The 27,516-nt window shown below is 53.8% G+C and overlaps 1 protein-coding gene across 2 annotated transcripts; it reads right to left on the reverse strand.

The window, feature by feature from the left end:
• Positions 1–3,289: 3,289 nt before the first annotated feature.
• Rarg (retinoic acid receptor gamma) lies at positions 3,290–26,796 on the reverse strand. 2 transcript variants are annotated; one of them, XM_057792269.1, is made up of 10 exons: positions 26,552–26,796; positions 25,840–25,897; positions 21,349–21,674; positions 9,506–9,654; positions 8,755–8,896; positions 7,964–8,124; positions 7,471–7,647; positions 7,089–7,293; positions 6,542–6,700; positions 3,290–4,531 (listed from the first exon to the last, which is right to left on the reverse strand). In XM_057792269.1, exons 3-10 carry the CDS (start codon positions 21,530–21,532, stop codon positions 4,332–4,334), a joined length of 1,377 nt encoding a protein of 458 aa, XP_057648252.1. In that variant the 5' UTR covers positions 21,533–21,674; positions 25,840–25,897; positions 26,552–26,796; the 3' UTR covers positions 3,290–4,331. The 2 variants fall into 2 exon arrangements, with proteins under 2 accessions (XP_057648252.1, XP_057648253.1); XM_057792270.1 differs by lacking the exons at positions 21,349–21,674; positions 25,840–25,897; positions 26,552–26,796 and adding an exon at positions 14,683–15,099.
• Between the last annotated feature and the right edge of the window lie 720 nt (positions 26,797–27,516).

Consider the following 27,516-nt stretch of genomic DNA (forward strand, 5'->3'; position numbering starts at 1 on the left):
AGCCAGCACTGCAAAGGAGATAACCGAGATATGCTCCTTTGGAGACCCAGGGACCATCATGGCGGTGTGATGGCTAACAAAACAGACCTCCACCGGATGCGCTGCAGGCCCGCTTGGTGCCCGCTAGACAGCTGTCTCTGAATGTAGTGCCCGGAAGATAGCTCACAGCAACCTCGACTCAGTGACCCCTCCAGAAATGTGCAGCCTGACCTTCTACTTTGTCGTGGCATGACAAACTGCTTGTTTGCTTCTGCCACCTGCTTACGTGGACATTCAAAGACTATTTTGAGGTCCCCTTGACCACCTAATCGTGGCAGAGCAAAACAGTTCTTGGTTTGCTAGTGCAGATACTCAAGATCTTGTGGTTTTCACTTCTAAAAATCCTTCCCTCACCCCGCTTTGAGTGGCGGTCTGTAACTTGGCTCAGAAATTGCTACCCTGCTAGCAGTATCAATAAACTTAACTAACTGCAATCTGAATTGAGTCAGGGGTCTTGTTCCAGGACCGCAAACTCCTAACAGTGTCACAACTGAACTACTTAGACTCTGAAGCCAAACTGCCCGGGTTAACATTCTTTTTTGTTTTTTCCCCCCCGGGTTAAAATTCTGACTTTCTCTCCCTTAACAGAAAGCAGTAAAACTCCTTAGCTGTAGTTGCTAATCCAGAGATACAAAACCTGTGGGTCTTAACCCCATTGGGGGCGGAAGGACCCTTTCACAGAGGTCACCTAAGACCATCGAAAAACACGGGTATTTACGATTCTTAACCTTAGCAAAATTACTGTTATGAAGTAGCAATGAAAATAGTTTTTTGGGGCTGTGCGATGGTGGCGCACGCCTTTAATCCCAGCACTCGGGAGGCAGAGGCAGGCGGATCTCTGTGAGTTCGAGACCAGCCTGGTCTACAGAGCTACTTCCAGGACAGGCTCCAAAGCCACAGAGAAACCCTGTCTCGAAAAACCAAAAAAAAAAAAAAAAAAGTTTTTTTTGATTGGGGGGTCACCACAGCGTGAGGAACTGTACTAAAGGGTGGCCCAACTGAGGCTGAGAGCCACTGCCGATTCCTACAGCTATGTTCACCTGCACTCAGATTGCGGTAAGAATGAGATGGTTCCAACAAACTGTTTACAAGACTACCTGGCACACTAAGAGAATGTGGGCAGAGTGGGGAGGCAGCTCAGTGTTCAGATGTTCACCCAGCTTTCAGTCAGCATGCCTGCCTAACATTCAAGAGGTCCTAGGTTGGTGGCTGGAGAGATGGCTCAAAGGAATAGAGTACTGGCTGCTCTTCCAGAGGTCCTGAGTTCAATTCCCAGCAACCACATGGTGGCTCACAACCATCTGTAATAAGATCTGGTGTCCTCTTCTGTACTGCAGGATACATGAAGGAAGAAACCTATATACATAATAAATAAAAATCTTTAAAAAAAAAAAAAAAGAGGCCCTAGGTTCAGTCTCCATCACTAAGAAAAGACTATCAGTAGGAATGAGAAGTTTTAGGGGTAAGAAGTGGAGGAGGCTTTATGAGACACAAGGTCTAGACAGTCAGCAGTTAGAGAGGCGTAGACGCAGACTGCTTGCTTGTCCCCAGCCACCCTAACCTGAATATCACACAGAAACTGCCAAAGGAGACATCCTGGAACCTTACTGGGAAACCACAAGCCTCATGATAAAACGTAATAGGAATGGGTTAATTTAAGATATGAGTTAGTTAATAAGAAGCCTAAGCTATTGGCCAAGCAGTGTTGTAATTAATACAGTTTCTGTGTGATTTTTTTGGGTCAGGGAGGCCGCGAATGAACGAGCAGTCTCAGAAAGAGGCACTGAGTGAAGCTTGGATGTGCAACCGGGAGGTCTAAAAGGCCAGGGCTGAGGTAGGGAAAACCTACGGGGAGAAAGGGTTGTGTAAGTACAAATGGCTTTTTTTAAAAAAAAAAAAAAAAAGATTTATTTATTTATTATGTATACAACATTCCTTCCGTGTATGCTTGCATGCCAGAAGAGGGCACCAGATCTCATTATAGATGGCTTTGGGCCACCATGTGGTTGCTGGGAATTGAACTCAGGACCTCTGGAAGAACAGTCAGTGCTCTTAACCTCTGAGCCATTTCTCCAGCCCCACAAATGGTTTTTTTTTTTCCTGGCCCACAGTGGACCACCGATAGCAACCTGGTGGAGTTCCCTATAGGAAAGAGCATTCCCGGTGAGCAAGGACTGGTGCCCGTCAGTCAGCCTCCCTGCTGGAGTCCCAGAGCAAAAGTCCTCAGATCACAACAGAGCTTGGAAAGGGAAGCTGCTGGAAGAGACAACTGGACAGGAGGGGCTCCCATGGGTGAGCTTTAGCTGGTTCCAGACTGTGGGGCAGCCGGACCTTCTGCCCTTCCCCCTCAACCAGTGGTTACCATGGCAATGCCCTCTTTTCCCTGGCCCTGTGGTTTCCTCTAAATCTTCTTTCACTTTCTTCTTCTGCTTTCCCCTCCTCTTCTGGGCTCCCCTGTCCCACACCCACCTCCTTCCCAGATGCTCGGGTCACTGTGGAGAGATCCAAGAGCAAGGTAAGCAAGACACCGTCCCAAGGCAGAGTGGGGGTCAAGGGGCTGTGGAGGGGTAGAGTTAAGGCCTGCAGAAGGTAGAGAACATTAGGAGACAGAGTGACGGGAGAGCGGTGGAAGGAGCGGGGAGGGGACGCAGGGTGAAGAGAAGCCTCAAATGAGTGGGTCATGGGGCAGATAGTGCAGGCACAGAGGATGCAAGTACCCTAAGAGTGAGTTCAATAAACACTAAGCCAGAGTGGGTGGCTCAGGTCTGTAAGCCCAAGATTTAGGAGGCTGAAGTAGGAGGATTACTAGTTGGAGGCCAGTTTGAGATATAGTGAGACCCTGTGTCAAACAAACGGACCCAAAAACCACTGTAGCTTAGATGTGCGGCTGCAGTTCTCTTCCAAGTCTAGAAACAACTGTGCAAACCAAATGAAATTTCAAGAGATCCCTGGCCAAAGCAGAGCAAATACACACTTAGACATCATGAGTTCATTAGGATCCTACCAAAGGTAAGAACTCACTGGTGGCCGGAGGAGGCCAAACATTCAGAGTGGGCCGGCCCCGCAGCTCCCAGTCCTCCTTGCTGCGGCTGCTGAACATAGTTTGTTATTTTCTTTGCTCCCCAAGAAAACCATGAAGCTGGTTGGCAGCTCCAGTGCCCCACCCAGCTCCTTCTCCAGGTCAGCAGGTCACTTCCCTGACTGGGTGACTCGGCCCAGAGGGAGCCACATCCCATGAGTTTCCATCACTTTATTTTGCAAAAATAGAAAACTCAGCAATATGCGATACAGCGGGGTGGGAGGGGAGATGTAAACAGAGGGGAGGGAACAGCACCCTGACCCCCCAGAGAAAAGGGGGAGCCTGCAGGAATCTTATTTGGCAGCTAAATACAAATGGGGGGTTGGGGGAAGAAGGAAGGGGTCACAGAGGCCCTGGGCTCCCCCACACAAGACCCCTGGAGGAAGGGGTCATTCCAGGGTGTAAACAAAAGCTAATAAATAAATAGAGGCTTCCACTGGGTCAGGGTGGGGTCAGCTAAGCAGCGTCTCCCCTCCCCGGGCCAAGCTGCTCTGGGGGTCAAGGGTAGAAGGCACTAGGAGAGGGATCCCTGTCCCCTCTGTAGTGTAGGAGGGTCCCTGTCTGATGGCTGAGATGGGGGCAGGAGGCCAAGGCACAAGACAGGGCTAAGGGAGGGGCTTGTAAAATAGAGGGCCCAGGATGAGAGCTGCACCTCAGCTGAGGTACAGAAAGGGCTATGCTTCTCCCTTCACCCTCAGGCCCCACCCCAGAAATGCAGGGTCCAGCCTGCCCCTACACCTGGCAGGAGGATGGGGCACGGGGCAGTGTGCATGGCAGGTTCATCACACAGCATTAGGGCACCAGGGTGGGCTCAGCCCTCCTTGAGGACCCCCCCATTTTGGTCTCTAGTGTTCCTGTTTGTTCCCAGAGGCCCAAGCACCTGGCAGAGGAAGAGGCTGTGGGAAGGCGGGGCTTCCCCTGCCCCGGGAGCCTGTGACCTGAATCTGATGGGCAGTGCTGAGATATTAGAGTCCAGACTCAGGCTCACCCCTTCTCCGGTTCTTCTGGTAGGTGCAGGGCAGTCCTCCAGGACTGTAGAGGGAGCCAGTTAGAACAGGACAGGGATGAACACAGGCACCCCTAGAAACTTTGGCAAAAAAATGAGCTCATTGGAAAGGTGGGGAGTGGGCAGGGCAGGTCCTCCCCCAGTCACTGGTGGTGCCTGGGGAATGGTCAGTCTGCTGCCTGGAGCCCAGCCCCACAGTGGGGTAGGTCAGGGGCCCTGGTCAGGTTGGGGACTTTGGCCCCCTTTGTCCTGGACCCCTGGAGCTTCATCCTCACTGGAAGCCTTGGGGTGGGGGCCAGGCTTCGAGGAGTCGTCCTCAAACATTTCAGGGTTCTCCAGCATCTCTCGGATCAGGGGGGGCATTGGGCCTGGAATCTCCATCTTCAGGGTAATGGCCCTTTCTGCTCCTACAAAGAGAAGGGAAGAGGCTTGGAAAGGCAGAAGCACGCGGGTCTCTAGAGGTCCTGCCCCAAACTCCTTGACTTGACTTCCCTGTGACCACAGCACTCTGGGCTCAGATGCATCACTTCTCCTACCTCTGCTTTCCCACGGGCCTTCGCCTGCCTAGAGCAGCCAGCTGAACAGTGCCCGGCCTGCTGCCTGTTGTCTCGTGACTTCAGGCTTTCTCTTCTCTTTTGCTCCTCTTCTAGAGACGGGATCTTTCTATGTAGCCCTAGCTATCTTGGAACTCTGTCAGCTAACCTCAAACCGTGGGGTGAGAGGTCAGTGCCGAAACATTCAGCACCAGCCTTGCTGTATCGCTCTGGATGGCCTTGGACTTGCCTCGGCCTCCTGTGAACTGGATTTACAGGCAGGTACCACAAGGTTTTGGGGTGTCTTTTCTTTTGGTTTTCTGAGACAGGGCTTCTCTGTGTGGCCTCAGCTGTCTTTGAACTCACTCTGTAGACCAGGCTGGCCTCGAACTCACAGAGATCCATCTGCCTCTGCCTCTGCCTCCTGGGTGCTGAGATTAAAGGCGTGTGCATGAATGCCCAGCATCGCCCAGCCCCAGCATCTTTTCAAAAACCACACTGTGGGTTTGTGAGACGGCAGATGGCTCAGTGGATAATCCCCTTCACGAGCACAAGCCTACCAACCTGAGCGGAGAGAACCAGCTCCACAGAGCTGTCGTCTGACCTCCACACACGTATGGCATACACGTCACACACACAATAATGCTCACAAGTAAAACATTTTTCAGGCCAGTAAGATACCTCAATGAGTAAGGGTGTTTGTCAGCCCGCCTGGCACCCCAAGGACCCACACTGCAAAAGAACTGACTCCTGTGGGCTACCCTCTGATCTCTACATCATATAATGACAAGAACACCCCACCATAGACAATAAATAAATAAATGAATAAATGCAAAAAAGATTTTGAAGAGGCCGGGTGGTGGTGGCACACACCTTTAATCCCAGCACTCAGGAGGCAGAGGCAGGCGGATCTCTGTGAGTTTGAGGCCAGCCTGGACTACAAGAGCTAGTTCCAGGACAGGAACCAAAAGCTACAGAGAAACCCTGTCTCGAAAATAAAAATAAATAAATAAATAAATAAATAAATAAATAAATAAAAGATTTTGAAGACCACACTGCATGCATCTTTGAGCCCAGTGATATAGCACAGTCATCAGGTCTAACGTCCAGAGATTTCCGGCTGCTTCAAGGCCAGTTCTTAATAACTTTTATAACAGATAATGCTAGTCAAATGCTCATGTTACAGGCACTCTTCTGAGCCAGCACTGCTCAAGAGAACGCTCTGTGATCATGGAAATGGCCAGGCTAGACTAGAACTCATGAGCTCAAAGTAATCCTCCTGCCTCAGCCCCTCTATTGCTGAAATGACATGTGTGAACCACCACTCATCACGCATGGCTCCATGCCAGGCTCTTAATTGCCCTCTCTATGTAGTGAGTTCATTTAGTTCTTTTTTTTTTTTTTGGTTTTTCGAGACAGGGTTTCTCTGTGGTTTTGGAGCCTGTCCTGGAACTAGCTCTTGTAGACCAGGGTGGTCTCGAACTCACAGAGATCCGCCTGCCTCTGCCTCCCAAGTGCTGGGATTAAAGGCGTGCGCCACCACCGCCCGGCCTCATTTAGTTCTTATGATAAGCTTTTGAGGCAGGATTAAGTTTAGCCCACCCAGCTTCCAAGCAGAAAAACAAAGAGGGCTGGGGTGTCACTATGCATAGAGTATTTGCCTAGTGCATGCAGGAACTGGGGTTCCACCTCCAGCAACACATGCACACACCAGCAACCAAACCAAAACAGAAAAGAATTTGTCTGAAATCTTCCCAGGAGGATACAGTCAAGCTAGGACTCCGTGGAGGTGCTGGATTCTCAGCCCCTCTCTCTTCCTCAGCCTGCCCACCCTGTGACTGAGGAGACCTGCAGATCTGGGAAGGGGGCTGACTCATGACGAACCCTTGGTGCTGATGCCCCGGAGGTCAGTGATTTTCATAAGCATCCTTGGAAACATGTAGGGTTGGCTGGGTCTCCGTCGCCGCGCGTAAAGCCTCAGGGCTTCCAGCAAGGGCTCCTGCAGCTTGTCCACCTTCTCGGGTTCCTCCAGGTCCATGCGGTCTATACAGGTAAGCACAATGGAGTGAGATGGGGAAGGGTACGGTGACAGGTGGCTGACCCCCAACAGACCCTCTTCTGAGGGCCTCAAAGTCAGACTGTCTCCTCAGCCCCTTCACTGCTGTCCCTGACCCTCCAGGTTATCTTCCCCTGACGTAAGGCCTGCCTGTACCTTTAACCACTCAGCAAGGCCCATCACTCCTACATCTCAGCACTGTAGCCAGGGTTTCTGAGTTCCCTGGACTCTGCCTCCTCCTGTCGTCCTTAGCTTGGTTGGCCAGTAAGGATATACATGATCTGAGAAGTCTGTGGGATGGGGTCATGAACCAGTGTGGATAGTGTGATAGAAAAGATAGCCCATGCAGCCAGCCACCAGGGGGCGCCCCCGCACCTCCACAGATGAGGCAGATGGCACTGAGCAGCCCGGTCTCTGTGTCATCCATTTCCAGGGGCAGCAGCTGCCCAGCGAAGGCAAAGACGAGGTCCGTAAGGGGCCCAAAGCCAGCATTGTGCATCTGAGTACGGTTCAGGGTCAGTCCATCCGAGAATGTCATGGTGTCTTGCTCTGGGGTATACCTTGTACAGATTCGCAGCATCTGGAGGTTGGGGGTAAGCACAGTAGTAGTTAGTGCTGCCCCTGAGGAAGAACTCTGAGATTGGAGAGGGAAGACTCGGTAAACAGGAGGCAAAGGCTCAGACAGAAAGAGCTTCGGCAGAGAAGCATGGTGCTGGGAGAAGGGTCAAGTTGGTCTGGAACTCATAGGCTAACTCACTAGGATATCCAGGCAGGCAGCCTTGAGCAGAGTGATCTGGTCAGCAATGCTGAGTCCCGTAAAACCTGGCAACCGCTTAGCAAACTCCACAATCTTGATGATGCATTTGGTGGCCAGCTCACTGAACTTGTCCCACAGCCCCAGGTCCAGCTGTACCCGGTGATCTGCACTGGAATTCTGCAGGGAGTAAAGATGCATTCGATGTGAAGGTTGCCCTGGGTGCCCTCCGCGCTGCAGACCACTGCAGCCCCGAAGGCTCCCCTGGGTGCCCAGACCACCACAGCCCCGAAGGCGCCCTCTGCGCTGCAGACCACCGCAGCCCCGAAGGCTCCCCTAGGTGCCCCCCGCGCTACAGACCACCGCAGCCCCGAAGGCTCCCCTGGGTGCCCCCCCCCCGAAGGCTCCCCTGGGTGCCCTCTGCACTGCAGACCACCGCAGCCTCATCCATTCCTGAGGCGCACAGCGCCCTCCCCGGACTCTGCCCACTCCTCACCGTGGTGTACTTGCCCAGCTGGCAGAGTGAGGGGAAAGTCTCCTGATGGGCTTTGCTGACCTTGGTGATGAGCTCTTCTAATTGTGGGCTCAGTTCATAGCTGTCAGGTGAGCTCTCTTCCTTTACCTCTTTTTTCTTCTTGTTCCGGTCATTCCTTACAGCTTGGGGTTGGAAGCAAAGGGGAAGTCAGGACTCTCGCAGTCTCCTTTTGGATGTCCTCTCTCACCCTAGCTTAATGTGCTCAGTTTTCAGAAGAATATATATTTCTTCCCTGGAACCCTAATTAGTGCCTTAATTTCCCTATCTCCCATTTCCAGGCTGGTTTGCCCCAGCCCCACCCAGGGCCTGAAGCCATGATCCCTCCCCAGGCCAATTCAGCTCCATCCTGCCCTTCCGGTTGCCCTGCAGGAGCTGGAGGTTGAGGGGGGGGGCAGGATATGCAGGCAGGATATCCACTTATAGCCTTGGCAGCACAATGGTGGGGGGTGGAAAGGAGGGGCCAGCCCAGAGCCATCTCAGGAGCCTCTGTCCTGTGAAAGAACAGAGGAGGGGAGGGACCAGACTAACCCTCCTGCCCCATCAGACAGAAAGAAGAAAGAAAAACCCTAGGACCCAGGTTTCAGAAGAATAGTCAAGAGAGGGGAGAATGGTAACGGATTGTGGCCCACAGCTGAATGGAGCCAATGTAATAGACTGGAGAAGGAAGCAGCTCCAGGGCAGGCCAGTCAGCAAAGCAGGGCAGCAATGGGCAAGATGGAAGAGAAGGTCATAGGATGGAGCAGGGAACCTACCTTCCTTGGACATGCCCACTTCGAAACACTTTTGTAGCCGGCAGTACTGGCAGCGATTCCTGGTTACCTTGTTGATGATACAATTTTTGTCACGGTGACAGGTATACACCATGTTTTTCTGGATGCTGCGCCTGAAGAAGCCCTGGATTGAAGAGCAGGAGGTGTGTCATTGAAACAGGATGCTGGGGACACCAACATTTCTCCAACCACACAGGTGGCCCTAGGCCTGACCCAGCCTGTTCTGTTTGTGGCAGGAGAGCTGGGGAGTGACTGAACCTAGAGCCTTCTGCACGCTAGCAGGCATTCTGACAGAGGTGCCACCTCAGCACCTCACCCCATCTGTCAGTCATCCATGCCCAGAGCAGCCCCTCATCCCACACAGGCGAAACTTGTGTGAACACAGCACCTGGGTTCCCCATCTTTAAAATATTTTTCATTATTTATTTTGTGCGTATAGGGGATGGAGGGTACACGTGCAACCACAGGGTGCAAGTAGAAGTCGGAGGAGTTACTTCTTTTCCCTCCACTACGTGGGCCCCGGGGGGAAAACTTCAAGTCAGGCTTGGCACCAAACGCCTTCTCCTACTAACCCAATTTAAAGGGAAGGGTGCCCCCTCCACAATATTGTTTTTGGTCAGAGGGTCTCTGTTAAGTGTTGCTGAGGCTTCACATATGCTAAGCAAGCATTCTACCTGCCGGAATACATTCCCCTTGTGTCCCCATCTCTAGTCTTACCCCACCGTATACACACCTTGCAGCCTTCACATGAGCTGACCCCATAATGGTAGCCGGAAGACTTGTCATTGCATACAAAGCATGGCTTATAGACCCGAGGAGGTGGTGGGGGTGACGGAGAGCTGGGCACCATTTCCTCTGAGCTAGTGCTCTGTGTCTCCACCGCTGGGGGGAAAGCAGGAGAAGGTCAGCAGAAGCATCCTCATCTCATGACCTCTCTTTGGACCTGCTGGTACCCAGGCAATCACTGTCACTGCAGCTTGCTGGGATTTCAGGCCCCTACCACCCACCCTCACTCCCAGCCCCCATTTGGCCAACTACTCTTCTGCATTAATGCTTATTTCTCCAAATTCCAGACCAATGCCACCCTAGAAGTTAACGTCTCTGCTTTTTTTTTTTTTTTTTAAAGATTTATTTATTATGGGCTGGAGAGATGGCTCAGTGGTTAAGAGCATTGCCTGCTCTTCCAAAGGTCATGAGTTCAATCCCCAGCAACCACATGATGGCTTACAACCATCTGTAATGAGGTCTGGTGCCCTCTTCTGGCCTGCAGACATACATACAGATAGACTATTGTATACATAATAAATAAATAAATATTTAAAAAAAAAAAGATTTATTTATTATGTACACAGTGTTCAGACTCCATGCAGGCCAGAAGAGGGCACCAGATCTCATTACAGATGGTTGTGAGCCACCATGTGGTTGCTGGGAATTGAACTCAGGACCTCCTGAAGAGCAGCCAGTGCTCTTAACCTCCGAGCCATCTCTCCAGCCCAACGTCTCTGCTTTTATTTCCCCAGTCCTAAAGTTGAAGAGATGGCTCAGCGGCTAAGAGCACTGACAAACTCTTCTGGAAGACTGGGGGCTCAATTCTCAGCACCTACGTGGTAGTTTACAACCATCCGTAACCAGGTCCAGGGAATCCAATTCCCTCTTCCGGCCTCTGTGGGCACCAGGCACATACATGGCACACAAACACACATAAAGGAAAACACCTATACACATTAAAAAAAAAAAAGTGGGGAATGGCAGAGCTAGGACTTCCCGTTACCCCGGTAGCCCTGAGTTCCACCGTCCTCAGCCTCTGGGAGCAATGGAGGGGCGGCCAGCAGATGTGGAGCCAAGGGGACAGTTGCAGGCCACCTACAGCTCACACCTGGCTGAATGACTTAATTCATTTTTTTTTTTTTTTTTTTTTTTTTGATTTTCGAGACAGGGTTTCTCTGTAGCTTTTGGTTCCTATCCTGGAACTAGCTCTTGTAGACCAGGCTGGACTCGAACTCCCAGAGATCCGCCTGCCTCTGCCTCCCGAGTGCTGGGATTAAAGGCGTGCACCACCATCGCCCGGATGACTTAATTCATTTAACTCACTCCTCAAAGGTGAAGCTTTACCAGTCAGGGTGAGCGGCTCAGTTTCACACTGCTGACAGCCGAGACAAGGCTCTCAGGTCTTCTGACCAGAGAGCTAAGTGGCCTTTAGGGAAAGAAGCTGGAGGGAGACAGGTATTTGCTCAGATCCTAGGTCTAGGAGCAGTTTGGGGGTGAGCAGAGAGTCAGGTGACCTAGGGTAAACAGAGCCGAGGGGGAAGGGAGCGATCCCAGACCCTTTCGGAGCCAGGCTTCAGTCATGAAAGCCTCAGAAAACAACTGTAGTTGGAAGGAATCTTAGCCTACGCCCACAGGAGGGGAAGCCCACACTTCATAGAGGAGGCTGCTAGGTCCATGTCGCAGGCTGTGTGAGTGTGAGGCTCATCTTCAGAGGCTCAGGACATCTGAAAGTTATTCAGCCTGCAGGACCTGTTGCCCACATTTGCAAGGCCCAAGTGACTGGAAGAGAGTCTGAAGATCCTCGGCAGCCTTTGAACCCACCTCCCGGACCTGTCCTTCCTCTCACCCTTTGCAGCCCACCTGGTCACAAGTGCATCTGACCCAAAGCAACGAGAGAACGAGAGGGAGGCTGGGGACCTCACAAAGAGGGAAGCCCTCCTCACCCCCACCCCCACATGCCCAATTTGCATAAGAATCCTCCTGGAGTTTGAGCCCCCCTGCAAGGAGTGGGGGTAGAAGGGTGGGTGCTTGGAGTTTATTCAAGACTGGGGGTGGGGCTGCCTGTGTCAGTAGTAGGTGCCTAGAGGGGTGGTGGGAAGGACTTTCAGGTCCTTGCTCTTTCAGCCCATCCCGGGGGTCCCCAGGGCACGGGCCTTGTCCACAGACCCATGCGTGGGCTGGTCCTCTCTCCTGCACTGACGCCCTCTCTACCCACAGGTCCGCATGTGGGCTGGTCCTCTCTCCTGCACTGACGCCCTCTCTACCCACAGGCCCGCGCGTGGGCTGGTCCTCTCTCCTGCACTGACGCCCTCTCTACCCACAGGCCCGCGCGTGGGCTGGTCCTCTCTCCTGCACTGACGCCCTCTCTACCCACAGAGCACCACCCCATTTCCTCATTTCCTCTCTTGCGCAAGGCCTGGGTGCGGTCAGACTGGCATGGGGTAGCACCAGCCAATTATAAGATGGCAGGCCCCAGAGAGCCTGCCCTTGGGCAGCTTTTCCCCCATCTTAGAGGCACGGTCACCCATTCTCGACACCCCCCCTGGCACCTCCCCGCCCCCCTGTATCCTAAAGTGAAACCCAATGGTTCTGAAGTCACTGTGGGTGCAGGGAGCTAAAATGCTAACAGGGTCTTCTGGGAGGCAGGGTGATCCCCTCTTCACCCCAGCTGAGACCTCTACACTGGGCTGCTGCTGGGCTAGGAACGGGCCCCTGCCGAGGAGGAGGGGGTGGGCTCTAGGGTTTTCTCCTTTTAAAGCCCAAATTGCTGAAATTGAGGAAATTCCTGGCCAGGCTGAGCGGAGCTTCAAACAAACTCGTTATAACCCGGCTGTAAACGCTCCCAGCTGCGAGGCCCAGAGCTGAGCTGCCTGGACTCACGATTACATACAGCTCCTTGAAGACGCACTTTTTTTTTTCAGACAGGGTTTCTCTGTCTTGTTTTGGAGCCTGTCCTGGAAGTCGCTCTGTAGACCAGGCTGGCCTCGCATTCACAGAGCTCTGCCTGCCTCTGCCTCCCGAGTGCTGGGATTAAGGCATGCGCCACCACTACCTGGCAAAGACACACACAGACACAAAAGCAGGCAGACCGCCTGTGGGGTCCTTAGCAGGGCCCAGACCTCTAAAAAGAACTCGCAGTCAGGCCGGGCGGTGGTGGCGCACGCCTTTAATCCCAGCACGTGGGAGGCAGAGGCAGGTGGATCTCTGTGAGTTCGAGACCAGCCTGGTCTACAAGAGCTAGTTCCAGGACAGGCTCCAAAACCACAGAGAAACCCTGTCTCGAAAAACCAAAAAAAAAAAAAAAAAAAAAAAAAAGAACTCGCAGTCATCAAACCACACTTACTCCATGTAGGTGGATGACAAGCAGCACCCAACAGTGGGCTACACAGTTACAAGCCAATGGGTCTACCACCGTAGAAACAGCACAGTAGGCCAGCACTACACCAAGACACCCAAGTCCCCATCAAGTGTCACACACACCACCCAGCTCTACTCTGAGACACGTTCCCTGCCTGAGAGTGCCAGGAGGCCTGCGGCTGTTTTATGTGCCCACCAGGACCCTACTAATCAAACATATTGCTCAAAGTAATATGCAAAAACTCTGAGCTACCAAGCCCAAAAGGTCTCTAGAGGTCTAAATGGCCCCTGCCCAGGGCCTCTGCTAGATATCTCTATGTCAAACACCAACCAGTGTGCCTAATCCCCCGTTATACTGGGCATTACAAGGTTAAGAATTCACAGAAATTTGGTGCAATGTATTAGTACCATGTTTTCTCACCCTTTAAATAGCACACTTCAATTCTTATCCCACCCATCCCTAATGCTGTCTCCTGTCTGCTACCTCCCTTTTCCACTCTCCCAGTTGTTAAATCTGAGCAGCTCTGCCCTGGAACAAAAAAAAAAATCTGAACTTGTAAACAGCGCTGCCGAGTGCCAAGGAGCGAGGCGCGTTGGCGGGGGCTCAGTGACCCGGCGTGCGCACTCCCTCAGCGCCTGCCACCCCGCCCGCTGCCGCCCCTTCCCAGAGTGCCCCCAAGCCTAGGTCTGCAGTCATCCGTACCCCGGCTGCGAGCGCAGTGCCAACCCCCAGTAAATCGGGGGGGGGGTGTTCCAGGCTCCTATCCCAGCCCCTTCTCACAGCCCACCCCCGCCAGGCACTGTGGCCCAGGCTTCAAAGCCGCTTCTCATCTGGACTTTATTTTTACTGCCTCTCAGTCCCCAGCTTTTTATTACCGCTCTGGAAAGGGGTTCCAGGGCCCCACGCCTGGCATCTCCCATTACAGAGAAGGGAAAGACGGATATTTGGGGGCCTGACGATTGTTCTCCCCTACCGCCTGTCACTTCCAGACCACCCTCCACTCCATACACTTGGCTTGAAACTTTTCGCTTCCTGCTGAAGTTCTGTGCTGGAGGCACAGAAAAGTCATCTGTCAAGACAACCGAATACACACTTCCAGTTTTTTGTTTGTTTGTTTTAATGAGGATAAACACAGAATCCAGCTTTCTCGCTCTTCTGTGCACACCCCTTGCACCCCACAAGCTGAGCACACAGGATGCTCTCTAGAACACAGCACTTTCCAAAACCGCCCCCGCAGCCACGCAAGGCACACGCCCTCCCGACCTCACGCCACAAACATCCCCACACCGGGTCACGCAACTCTGCCAACCCAGGCGCGGAGGGTGACAGTGGGTAGAGACCCCTATTCCACACCCACATCTCCTAGGCAAAGGTCTGCAGAAGCCAGGAATTCACGGGCTTTGCAATTTTTTTTTAAATGCTCCCAACTTCCCGCATGGACTTTAGGAACGCCACCCACGGTCCTGGGTGCCATATCCCTCCAACTAAGGACTTGAGGACACACTAGCAACATACATCCGTCTCTCCTATCCCCAGGAACTCGGGAGTGGCATCAACCAAAGCACTAGCTAAATACCCACCATAAAAACCACACACAACCCCAAACACTACAGCACTCACGCAAAGGAGACCAACTCTGAGGCCCTCATGTTTAAAGGGCCAGTACCTCACATAGAAAGGACCAGAATACCCGCTCGCACCCCAGGTTTCAACTTTACCTACGGAAATAGTAAGCACCAGCTTCTCGTGCACCCAATACCCCACCCCCAAATTCGAAGACCTACATTGTAGACTGGCAGGTTGCGCCCAGGCAAAAGACTCAAGTCCGACGAAACAGGAGCTGCCAGTGGCTCTGCGTAGCAAGCCGGCCCCGGGCCCGGCGGCCCCATAGAGCCGTCGCGGACCCGGGGCAAACGATTCCATGCAGTCGTACATCGCGACCCGGCTTGGAGAGAAACTGGGTGCTAGAATATCAAGGACCCGCAGCCCATTCCCCCTCCTCCCCCCCGCAGCGCCCTGCTCCTGGAGGGGGGAGGGGGAGGGCTAACATAGGGCGCTGAGATGCATGGGGGGTAAAGGGTGGGCGGGGAAGAGGGGGGTATCCCCAGCTAGGGAAAGGGACTGGGCGGGGCGCGGAGGCGAAGCAGCAGCTTCTGCCTCCGTCTAGCTCACTTAGGGTGCTTGGGCAGCGAGCGCTGTGGAGACCTTTTGTAAAAGCAGAGCCTGGAGGGATGGGGGTGGGGCTTGGAGAGCGAAGGGGGCCGGGCACCAAGATGAGCAGAGCGGGGAGTGGAGCACATACACATTCACACACGTCTACTCGCTGCGCGGCGCACGCGCTTGCTTAGACATACATCTGTGCATGCACTTATTATGACAAGCAACACAAATTTGCAAATGTGCAATAGTGCACAAGCATATCTACACTCACAATAAATTCATAGGTGCCCGAATTTGTGCAAATACACCTGGCTCAGGAAAATGCTTGCAACCAGGTTCTCTCTACAGTCCTGAGGTTTTGCACGCATTTCCACTTAGGCGCGTGCCCAGATTGGGATTGGAGGAAGGAGTGGAGGAACCAAAATGCACGCATTTCCTTTTACAGCGTCTTCCCCCTCCCTTCAACCCTTTCTTCGGCACAAGTCAACACAAGCAAGAGTGTTAAGGATGACTGCGTGGAGGGGAGCCTTGAAATGTCCCGCGCTGCTCTGCAGAGCCGGAGGACCTGCGTTACCTCCACCCCCCCTCATTCCCAGGCCCGACTCCTCCTCCGTTCGTGCGCGCGCGGCGGAGCAGAACACTGCATTCCTGCCGCTCCGCGCTCGCGGCCGCCTCCTTCCTTCCCGTTCTTCCCACCCCCGGTCCGAGGGCCAGAGCGCGCGCCCGCGGTGAACTCTCCGGGAACCCCCCTCGGGGCGGGTGGCCGGGCGCGCTCACCTCCTCCTGACCCGGCCCCGCCCCACCCCGCCCAGGCCGTCGCCAGCTCCGCAGCGGAGTCCCCCCCCCCCCCGCCCCCTTCGGCGCAGCGGAGAGTCTACCCCTCCTAGCTCCGGCTGTCCTTCCTCCGCCGAGGGCTGGGCCGCCTCCCTCAAAGTCCCCGAAGCTCTATCCCGCGACTGACACTCCCAAAGTGCCTCGACTACCTCGCTCAGTGCCCTCTCCCAGAACCTGACTTCACTTTGGGGGCACAAAACTACCCCCTGCACTGTCCCTACAGTACCAAAGTGCTCCCCCGCACACAACTGCCCCTACCCCGAGTTTCCACTGTACTAAGTTAGGCTCCCTTCGCGCTAACTGCCTGCTGGTCACTCGCTGCGGAGGGTCACTTATACCCCACCTCAGGAAATAGCTGCCCCTCCTCCCTCAGTGCCACCTTGAGTGCCCCCCTGGGCGCCCTCGCCGGGAGGAGAGGGTAAAGATTGGCCACGTCAGAAGTTTGCCCTTGCTAGACCGCCTGGAATGGGGACCCTGGCCCTGGGACAACGCCAGTGGCGGCGACTCCCGGAAACCGCCCCCTCCCCCGCGCCCCGCCCGCCGGCCGCCCGACCGCCCGACCGCCTGGCGGGCCGGCCCAGCCGGCTCTGTCAGCGCCGCTCACACGGGGAGCGCCCGGGAGCGGGAGCGGGAGCAGCGCCCGGCCCGACCCCTTCCCCCGCCCGGCAGCTGTGGCTGAGCCAGGGCGGGGCGCACTTTTCTAAGAATCTGCTGTACCGAGTCGGGGTCGCACGGGGTGCTGAGAGAGTGGGGCGCCTGATGGAAGAATAAAAAGCAGGAAGGGGTGCCAGAGTAGGCAAAGAAGACGGGAGCGGGCGAGGGAAACGGGTTGCTGCCTGGGGGGGGGGGCTGGGGAGGAGGGCCTAAAATGCGGGTGGCGATGGTGGGCTGGGGTGGACAGGCAAACTGGGAGCTTGCAGCAGGAATGAAGCGGAAGACAAGATCTTTCCAACCTAGTATGAAGCTTCCCTTCATGACCAACCCTAACACTCCATTTTGTAATCTAACTGTACCCCCCAAAAAAAAGAGGAATAAGTGCCTAAACTGGAATAGGGCCAGTAGGAAAAAAGGAAAAAGCGAAGAGTACCCCAAAAGAACAAGGAGAAAAAGGCCTTGACTAGTCAACTTCGGGCCTGTAAGTTCCCCTTCCCCCTCTGAAATCTGAAAGGTCCCAATTAAGTCAGGCCTGCCTGGTTGGTAATCAGAACCAGAAGTGGCCAGGCCACAGGGAGGGGCTTGGGAGGAGGGCACAAGAGTGGGGGGAGGGCTCCAGGAAGCCATGAGTTCTCAAGAGCCCCCCTTTCTCTTCACCAGATGCACCCCACTCCTCATCACCCCATGTGTGCTTCAAAAGCAATGCTGGGGAAGGGGGCCTAGGACCAGGCATTAGGGTATCAGGCCAACACATCCCATCAGACCCAAGTACAGTCTTGGATTGAAAGCAAAATGGGGGGATCTAGTGCCCCTCTTTTCCCCAAAGCGCCCCCCCCGCCCTTATTGCAGCAATTAGACCCATTAGTCTCCTAGCATTTCATGGGAACCAGATGTTCCCCCGCCAGCCTTGGTGGGGGCATGAAGGGGGGCGGTGCTTGACTCACCCCCTTCCCTATGATCCCCACCACTAGGGTGCACCCCCCTCCCAGCTAGATCCTCGAGAAGCTATGGTCCCAGGGGCAAAGAATGTGCCCCTCCCCCACTGAGAAGGCCAATAGCGCTCAAGCTTCGAGCCTGGTCACCCCTCAGAGTTCTACCAGCCCCTGGCAAAGTTTGAGTTTGGCTAGGACTACGATTGGGGAGCGGGACAGCTAAATCCTCTCTCTCCCGTCTTGCCACCTCTAGAAGAGGTCTGAGGATCACTGACTTGGCATTCTTCTTGCTTAGTAACTCCTTTTCTTCCAAAATCTCACTCTAAAAACTGAAGGGGTCTTTCAACCAGAAGTAGGCCCCGCCCAGGAGGGTAAGTCCTAGAGGCCAGTCCCACCTGAAGAGCACTAGGAGGGGTCTTCTGAAGGAGGGAGGTGTGAAAGCAAGGAAGAGGCCCGAAGCAAGGACAGGAGGAGCTCTTGGCTGGATGGGGGCTGGGACAGGGTAGGGGGCCCAGAGGGGGGGGTGCCGCCTGGGCCCGGGCGGCAAGCTCGGCTCCCCCGCCGGAGAGGTTTCCTGTTGCAATCAAAGCCCCGTTTGTGTCGGCCTGGAGCAGGAGTTGGAGCCGGAGGAGGAGAGACTGGGAGGGGAGGGGAAAGAGGCAGCCACTGGGGTTTTTCCCGGAGGAGACCTCACTGCCGCCTGCTTGCCACCTTCAACCGCCATAGCTTGCTTTCCTTGCTTCTTTCTCCAAGTTCCTGAGCCCTCTCAGGGTTTGCACCTGTATAGCTACCCTCCCGTTTAGGTCTGGGCATCTCCAGTTTAGATAGGACTCCCTTTCTCTTGGTGCCAGCCCGCCTTCAGTGTCTCCAAGTAACTTAGTATGGTGGAGTTTGGGCTTCCTGCCCCACAGACACTGGCCCCACGGCCATGGCAGTTATTACCGCCACAATGTTTGGAGGATAGTCTGGGCCAGGTCTTCAAGATCACAATATCCCTTCTCTGCATGCACACTCTATCCCTGCAGTCTTGAAAAGCAAAAGTGCTGCACATCAGTGCTCATCAGAGATACATTCACATGAATGCATGCAATTCGATGTGCATGCACGCACACACACGGGTGCATATGCCCAGACACTCCCCTCTGTTTCCATGCACACAGGTCCATGCTTGCCTAGCTCACCTCTCCTCACCTCTCCCCTCCTCCACCACAGGGTTCTAAGATGCCTGCCTCACCCACTGGGGCCCCGGGAGAGCCCGAAGATGTGGACCAAGACTTTTTGTTTTGTTTTGTTTTTCAAGACAGGGTTTCTCTTTGTTGCTTTGTTGCCTGCCCTGGAACTAGCTCTTGTCGAACTCACAGAGATCCCCCTGCCTCTGCCTCCCAAGTGCCCCTACCACTTGGCTGGACCAAGACTCCTTAACAAGGATATCCCCAATGTGCCAGGGGCTGACTCCTCAATAAGATCCAAAAACCAACCCCCAAGGAGAAGCTCCGACTGTTACATCATCCTTTCTTATCCTACAGGAGAGAGGGCTGTAGGAGAGAAGGTCAGGAGAAACAGCGATTCAAGGTGAGTGTAGGTGTAGCATCAAATGTATGACTAGAAATCCACCCCTCCCATGTGTGACAGATCATCACAAGTCAAAAGGGGACAGCAGATCAAAGGAAAGGAGAGGTGGCACCCTCTCCTCCTCTGGCCAGTCACTCTCCCACTGAGGGAGCTTCTCTAAACGCCAAGATTCCTGCCCCTCCTAGGCACTACCACTAGGAGCTGGATGCCCCACCCCAAGCACGCTGTCTGGACCCAGGCCTTCCCCTCCTCCCCACCCTACCTGCCACTTCCCTGCCTGGGCCTGTCCCTTTAGGCTAGCTCCCCACACCCTCTGCAACTGCCTTCCCTGCTGCTGGCTCTTCCCTGAGATTTCTCCTGGCAGTTCCCATCCTTCAGGGCAGCCTTTGGGGATGGAGCTTGGCCTGGCACTTTCTCCTTCCTTGACCTCACTTTGAACCCTGACCTCCATCTCCATGTATCCAGAATACAAGGGCACAAGGAGAGCTTCCCTGGGTACTGACAATGTCTCTGAGCCTTCTTCCTACAACCACCATCTCTCTCCTCTCTCTTTCCCGCTCCAGCTCCTTTAGTTTCTTCCCACAGAACCTGGGAATATCAAGTCCCAAGAGATTAAATTGTATGATTCTCTGCAAGAAATACGGGTGGTGGTGGCTCACAGTGGATCTCTGAGGTCAGTCTGGTATACAAGAGCAAGTTCCAGGACAGCCAGGGCTGTTACACAGAGAAACCCTGTCTCAAAAAACCAATAATAATAATAATACATTCACAGTAGATGAGGCTTAGTCTCACTGCCTGGTGCAGGATGGATTAATGGAATAACATTGAGGAAGAGGGGAGTCTAGCTAAAGTTTAAAAAAAAGAAAGTTTTCTATTCTTTCACTCACCCTGCACGCCACATGGTAGCCTCTGATGAGTTATAGCCCTGCCACAGGAGTCCCTACCAAGCACCAGGGCCCTACCCAGCACCTCCTGACTCCTCACAGACTTTTGCATACCCTGGAATTCTGCCTATGAACAGTCTCAGAGACGCTGCAGACACACAAACTGGACATGGCCTGCGAGACAAGCACACACACCCCCTTTTTCCGGTAGAGTTGCCAGCTCAGTGTAGTCACCCCTATTTTCAAAGTCCTCCAGGTGTACTCCCGGAATCACACAAAGGCCCCCTTCTTTTACTGAGCTTCAGAGCTGTATCTTTCTTGTTGTTATTTTGAGACAGGGTTTCTCTGTATAGGCCTGGCCGTCCTCAAACTCATTCTGTAGAGCAGGCTGGTCTTGAACTCTGAGATCCACCTGCGTCTACCTCCCGAGTGCTGGAATTAAAGGTGTGAGCCATGATAAGCTGAAGAACGTATCTTTATCTTTTTGTCTTTTTCTGTCTCTGTTTCTCCCCTCCAGGTAAAGCTTTCACTTGACCTCTTCACATGCTGTGACCTTATACACAGACCCCTGTGCCAGAAACTGGAGGCCAAGGCTCCCCATCCCACCCCACCTCCCACCTGTCATGACCTGGTCAGGAGGAACAATCACCAAGTGGGCAAAGAGAGCAAAACCCAGAGAGCAAAATGAGGCTTAGGCCTTACTTGCTGTCATTATTCAAATGCTTAACTCAGAGGGCAGGCATGGGGGACAAGTAGGGATCTGTAGTGTGTGGCTGTGCTCCAGACCTGGAGGGATGGGAGAAGACCAGAACCATGGAACCATGATGCCAAGGAAGAGGATGTTTCTGGAGCATCCCTTGCACCGGTCTAATTTTTTTTTTTTTTTTTTTTTGAACCAAGAGCTGCCTCTTTGTCCCTGGGCTATTTCTGTCCTCCTCGGAACCTTTAAGAACATTCCCAGCCCCACACATCTTTAGGCACCTGGCACTAAGTTCCTTTCCTATTTGCAGACTCAGAACCGCCATCTCTCCTCTTCATCACAGAGCCAGCTGACCAACTTCTCAGGTTCTCTAGTCCCCCATCTGCCTCCCCTCCACCTTCCAACTGCATGTAGCCTTGAAGGACACCACACTCGCCCTCGGTGTCTACACAAATAGGTTCCCTTCTGCTAGCTAAGTGACCCAGGAGGCAGTCTTATGGCCCACTACTTTGAGATGGTATTTGAACGGAACTCTGATTCACAGATCCTACCCTCAAAACACACCAAGTCCACTCCACTCCAACTGCCCCCCCCCAGCATCATCATTCTACGAGATCAAGTCCAACTCCCTGCCCACCTGTCCAACAAGGGTGTCTATTTTCTACATCACCCCCTACCCATTTGCCCTCATCCCCCAAGACCCCTGAGACTCACACAGAGAGGCCATTTCCTTGGGGAGGTCAGGCTGGCCCAGGCCCCGGAAGCTGGGACTCAGCATTTCAAATGGTGGTGACCCTCTGAGTGCCCCTGGGAAGGCGAACGGGAAGCCTGCCCCTGGGTACCCAGATCCAGGTCCCAGGGCACCAGTCGCAAAGAGTCGCTCCTTATTGGTGGCCATGGTAGCTGCAGTGTGGGAATCCCTTGGAATCTGCAGTGGGCGGGGGGAGTCTTCAGCTGCAGCCCCCGCCCATGCCCACTGCCCTGGCCTGGGAGGCTCCGTGCCCACCCTGGCTGGCCTGCCCACTGGGTCTCCAAGGGTCCTAGAAAGAAAATAAGAAAAAGGAAAGATAAGACAACACTCACACCAAGTAGTGGTGGCACATACCTTTAATCCTAGCACTTGGGAGGCAGAGACAGGCAGATATCAGCGAGTTTGAGGCCAGCCTGGTCTACAAAGTGAATTCCAGGACAGCCAGGGCTACACAGAGAAACCCTGTCTTGAAAAACAAACCAAAACAAAAAGAGACAACACTCACTCTGAGTGAGTTCTTTTTTTTTTTTTAAATATTTATTTATTTATTATGTGTACAGCATTCCTTCCATGTGTGCCCGCAAGCCAGAAGGGGGCGTCAGGTCTCATTATAGATGGCTGTGAGCCACCATGTGGTTGCTGGGAATTGAACTCAGGACCTCTGGAAGAGCAGTCAGTGCTCTTAACCACTGAGCCATCTCTCCAGCCTTTTTTTTTTTTTTTTTTTTTTTTGAGACAGGGTTTCTCTGTATAGGCCTGGCTGTCCTCAAACTCATTCTGGCTGGTCTCGAACTCAGAGATCTACCTGCCACTACCTCCCGAGTGCTGGAATTAAAGGTGTGAGCCATGCTGCTATAGAACGTATCTTTATCTTTTTGTCTTTTTCTGTCTCTGTTTCTCCCCTCCAGGTAAAGCTTTCACTTGACCTCTTCACATGCTGTGACCTTATACACAGACCCCTGTGCCAGAAACTGGAGGCCAAGGCTCCAAGGGAAGGCCATGACCTTCCCTTAGCTGGTCCTTTGTTACTCTGGCTTGGGCACTTGCAGTATCGAGTGGGCAAAGCAGAAAGATGCACAGACTGTAAGAGATTCTTCCGTTTAGCTTCAAAGAAGGGTAAACTGAGTGTCTGAGGTGAACAATGATCTGACATCTGGTGGGGAATTCCTAGACCACAGTATCACACTAGACATCTTAATCCTCACGTCTGTCCTGTGAAGAAGAACTTATGACTCCCATTTTACAGCTTAGGAAACTAAGGTTTAGTGACTGCCTTAAGGTCATGTGACTTTAAAGGGTGGAGCCCCAACACTCAGGCTGGGGGTTTATAGCTCAGTGGTGGTTCATTTGCAAATGCAAGACCCTGGGTCTGATACCAGCATCAGGAGAGAAACAAAACCAAACTGAGTATGGTGATGCACTCGGGAGGCAGAGGCTGCACTCGGGAGGCAGAGGCTGGTAGATCTCTGTGAATTCAAGCCTGGCCTGGTCTGCAGAGCGAGTTCCAGGACAGCCAGGACTGTTAAATAGAGAAACCCTTTCTCTAAAAACCAAAATTAAATAAACAAGCAAACAAAAAGTAAATAAATAAAAGATAAATTAACTCAAACTCTAGCACCCCAGCAGCAGCAAGCCACTACCTCTACTGTACTCCTGAGTCCTATATGGCTTTGGAGCATACATTACAATGGTCACGTGCAAACTCCCTGAATTGATGTCCCCACTTCCTGGCTGTGGAACTTGGGAGAAGTTATTTCACCTCTCTCAATCTCTTCATCTACCATTGGAGAATAATACCGCCTCCCGTTGGTAAGGTTGTGTGAGGATTCAATAACTCGTCATGTTTAGGATAAAGTAGGGCACGTGTTAAATGCTATGTCAATACTTCATACCTTGTGCTTCATGCATGCCCCTTTTAATTATCGTTTCCTTCCTCCATCTTCCTCAATACTCCTTCTGTTTCCCCTCCCAACGCTTTCTCCATCACCAATCATCCCACAGTCAGCCTACATGCCCTACATCCCTCACCATTCTCTTCTTCAAACCGGGAGTGCTGGTGGAACTCCATTAAGAGATAACTACCATACCAGAAAGCCCGTCCTTGTTCTCAGTTCCTGTGCTGCTCCTTATCCTCCTAACTTTCTTTGGCCCCTGAAAAACTCTCCTCCCTCAAATGTAGCTTCTCCCCACCCCTGAAATTTTTAACCTGAGCCCAGGAAAGGAGAGAGGAAGCCCAAGAGAGGAAAGGGAGACCCCAGAGAAGGCCTGTGGTTCCCATTATCACTCTGTAGCTAAGGGAAAGGGGCTCTTCTGTATCTCAAGGGCCATCTACTGTGTAAGTTCATGGGCTGGGAGAGTAGCGCAGTAACCAGAGCTGACAGAGGACCACAGCATGGGCATTCCACAGGGAGGCTACAGGCATTTCTACATCTCTTTCCATTAGTACTTGTTTCTAGGATCAGCATTTCTGTTTCTTTGTTTTTTTTTTTTAATGTTTTATTTATTATGTATACAATATTCTGTCTGTGTGTATGTCTGCAGGCCAGAAGAGGACACCAGACCTCATTACAGATGGTTGTGAGCCACCATGTGGTTGCCGGGAATTGAACTCAGGACCTTTGGAAGAGCAGGCAGTGCTCTAAACCACTGAGCCATCTCTCCAGCCCATTTCTGTTTCTTTCTATCTCTGCTTTTTCCTCCTCTCTTTCTCTCATCTTCCTCAACCTCCAAACTCCTAGGAATAAACCATCATAGCTACAAGAACTCAAACCCCAACACCGTCACCCTTCTCATGTGTGAAGGAGCCCCTGATCTCACTAGGTACCACCCACAGGCCCAGGACCCTCTTTACTCCAGTGTCCCTCAGAGTCCTAAACTCCAAACCTCTAGGGCCCTTCCTTCTTTTTTTCCTTCCCTAGTCCATGAGGACCTCATCCCAAGTTAAACCCTGGTGGAGCCAGGGGTCCAGGGCCCCTAAGGCCCCTGGGCCATAGCTCAACAGGCTGGGCTACATTCCAGGTGAATTAACCCCTCCAGTTCCAAGAGTGATGAACTAGTAGAGCACCCCCAACCCAATTTCCCCCGGATTCTGCATGGACTAGGAATAGGTTCTCTACTCCAGCCATCTTGGTCTTGGCATCTCACCTACAGATGAGAAACAAACCTCTGGGGTAGGCAGGGCTTCAACAGGAGGTACCAGGGAGGGATGCTCAGGCCCCAGGTCCTCACAAGGATATTGTGAGTTAAGCAAAGGGCAAGCCAACTCTCCCTGGCCCTGGCTTTCTTCCTTACTGACTTGGAGGTGTAGAGGAAGGAAGGCAGCAAAGATTCTCTCTCCTAAGTTTGGTCTCTCTGGGAAGGGGTGCAGGGGCATGTGCTTCAGTCCCAGGTAGAAAAAGACAGCAAGAAACTGAAGATAGTGCAGAGGGAGAGGAAGTGCTGAATGAGGGTCTTAGCTGCCTGGGTTCTTCAGGGACCTGCAGAAGACAGGGAACACTTCCTCCCCCTTCCCAGGATGCCACCTCCGATGGTGCGGCCTAGAAGGCGGGCAACTGACTTGGGGAAAGGGCTCTTACAAAGCTGCTTCTCTTAGAGATGAGGTGGAGTTGAGGGGAGGGCACAGAGGAAGGGGCTGCCGGATGGAAGGGGGCGTCTCCCCGCTGCCATGCCCGCTCCAGAGCCTGGAACAAAGCTGCTCTTGTCAGCTGCTCTCCACCCGCTGCCCCCCTCCCCTCTGTATAAACACGACCACCTTTTTCCATGACCCCATCTCCAGAATGGGTGGAGAACCCAGGCATCCTCCGCTCTAGCCTGCGCACCCCCAGCCCGCACTCCAGGAGGCAGCAGTGGTCCTGGCTTCACTGGCTCCCTGCCGTTGTTGGTGGTGGAGTCTAGACCCCTGATTCCCACCTCTCACCCTCAGGTGCCCTCCCTCTAACACACTGGCCCCAGGGAGGGGCAGTACCCAGGAGGCAGGCAGGCAATGCCAGTGGAATGTGTGTGGGCATCAGAGGGCACGGGCAGGGTGGGGCAGAGGGGGGAACTGGAGGTGCCAGTTAGGTGGCTTTCTGAGCCAGAGGTGGGGGTGTGCCGGGGTTGCAGGGGGCGTGTCTTGTGCTGCCTACCAGTTCTAAGCCTCTCTGGTGTGTGTGTGTGTGTGTGTGTGTGTGTGTGTGTGTGTGTGTGTTTGGGATACCCAAGCTTAGCACCCCAGACACACACTCCCCTTAACCCCCTACAAGCCTTCTGCTTCCTGACAATGGCTGTGGTCCTCAACCTCAACTCAGTGTTGGAAGAATGACCATTGGGGCAAAAGCCCTTTGAAGAGCAGGGTTCCATCTGCCCAAGGTTGGAGCCCTACAAGACGGTGTTATCTGAGCATTTCGTCCTGGAGTCCCCTCCTCAACCATCCCTGCTGCCCCCTCCCCATGACCACCAACTAAGCATATTCTTACCCTTTGGCCTGTGCAGAGATTCCCTTCTACATACTGGGCCAGGTTGAGGTGAGAAGACCTGGTGGAAACAAGAGAAGCTCTGTCAATGGCACTCCAGGACCAGGACTCCTGAACCTGTCCCAGTGTTCTAACTCTTCCTTTGTTCCACTGGGGCTTCCCCTCTAGAATACTCAAAAGAGCCACCCCCACCCCTTCATTGGCTTACTTGCGTAGCTGGGGATAGGTCAGAGGGAACCCTGACCCAGATAGCCAGGACCACTTGCGAGACCCTTTCACGGTACCTCTGCAGAGACGTGCCATTCCACGGGACCATCGGATCCACCCTTCAGTAACCTCCCCCCAGGGGGTGGAAGAATGCCACCCTTTCTCACCAGAGGGAATCCGGTCTTTTCTGACATTCCGAGTACAGTATAGGTTCGTTTGCCCAAGACTTTCCCAAATGGTCTCCCTTAGTACTCACCAAAAATCAGGGGCAGATAACCCGGCTCATCCTCAGTCTGTCTAAAATTTTCCCTTTCCCTTCCCAGGTCACGACTAACTCCAAGTTGGGGCAGAAAGCCCCCTCGCAAGCCCGGCTAACAGCCTGGCCACCCCCGGAAAAAGAGGACCCCTGAGGCTCCCGACGTCCCTGCCCCCGGCTCACTTCAGCGGAGGACCCCTGCGTCCACGGCCAGAGGGCTGGCGAGCGAGCCGGCTTCCCCGCCTGACTCACCTGGAGGGGAGGGCGGGGGAAGGAAGGCCGCGGAGCCCCGAGGTCCCGGCGTCAGGCGGTCTCGGGGATGGAGCGCCGAGGTGTTAGGGACTCGCGGTAGTGGGGGGCTCCAGGGGGGCACGGCTCTAGGTTGGGACAATCCCGGGGCCTCTCGGAGCCCGCCCGCCCACGTGACCGCCCCAAAATATCCGACACATTTTCTCCCAAACCGCACACTGACTCCGCAGGCGGGGACACGGAAAATATTTTCTTTCTTTTTCTCCCTCCCTACCCCCCCACCTCCCTCCCTGCCCGGCTCCCTCCTCCCCCTCCCGCCCTCGCTCCTCCCTCCCCTGCCGCCTGCCCCTGCCCGGCTCCCTCCTCGGTGCCCTGGGGCTGGGGGGGGGGGGATGGATGGGGGAGACTGGGCGGGGCGGTCCAGGACGCCTGGGTCTCTGCCCCTCCCATTTTCTGGGCTTTCGTGGCTCCATCCCCGGGAGGCCGGGCAGAACTGGCAGAGGTCAGTGTCCTGGGCTCGGTGATGCCAACCCTTTCTCTCTGGCGATTTCCCCTTTGCTGCCATTTGGGGAGACCGAGTTGTCTCTGGTCGCAGAATTCTGCCAGGCCCGTCTCTGGTACCTCCCAGGGTAGGCAGTGGGGGACGTGGACACACCCAGGACGTGGAGTGATGGAGCAGGAGTATGTCAGAGGAGAAGGCACTGTCCCCTTTTCTTGGCCTCCACCTGTAGGTCAAAGCAGTCTCCCTTCCCCTCGCCTTCTGTGTCCTATGGCCTAGGAGCAAACTGGTTTAACTAGTGGGGGTTATGAGGGTGCTGCGAATTGGGTTCACAGACCTCCTCCCTCTCACTCTGCCTGCGTTCGGCTCCAGGAGTTAAGGCGCGTGGGTCTCTCCTTGCCAATATTGTTCCCACCTTTAGGCTTGGATTTGGAGGGGGAGAGGCTGGGAGGAGGGCTGGAAGAACATT

The sequence above is a fragment of the Chionomys nivalis genome, chromosome 17 (genome assembly GCF_950005125.1).
Source record: "Chionomys nivalis chromosome 17, mChiNiv1.1, whole genome shotgun sequence".
NCBI lineage: Eukaryota > Metazoa > Chordata > Mammalia > Rodentia > Cricetidae > Chionomys > Chionomys nivalis.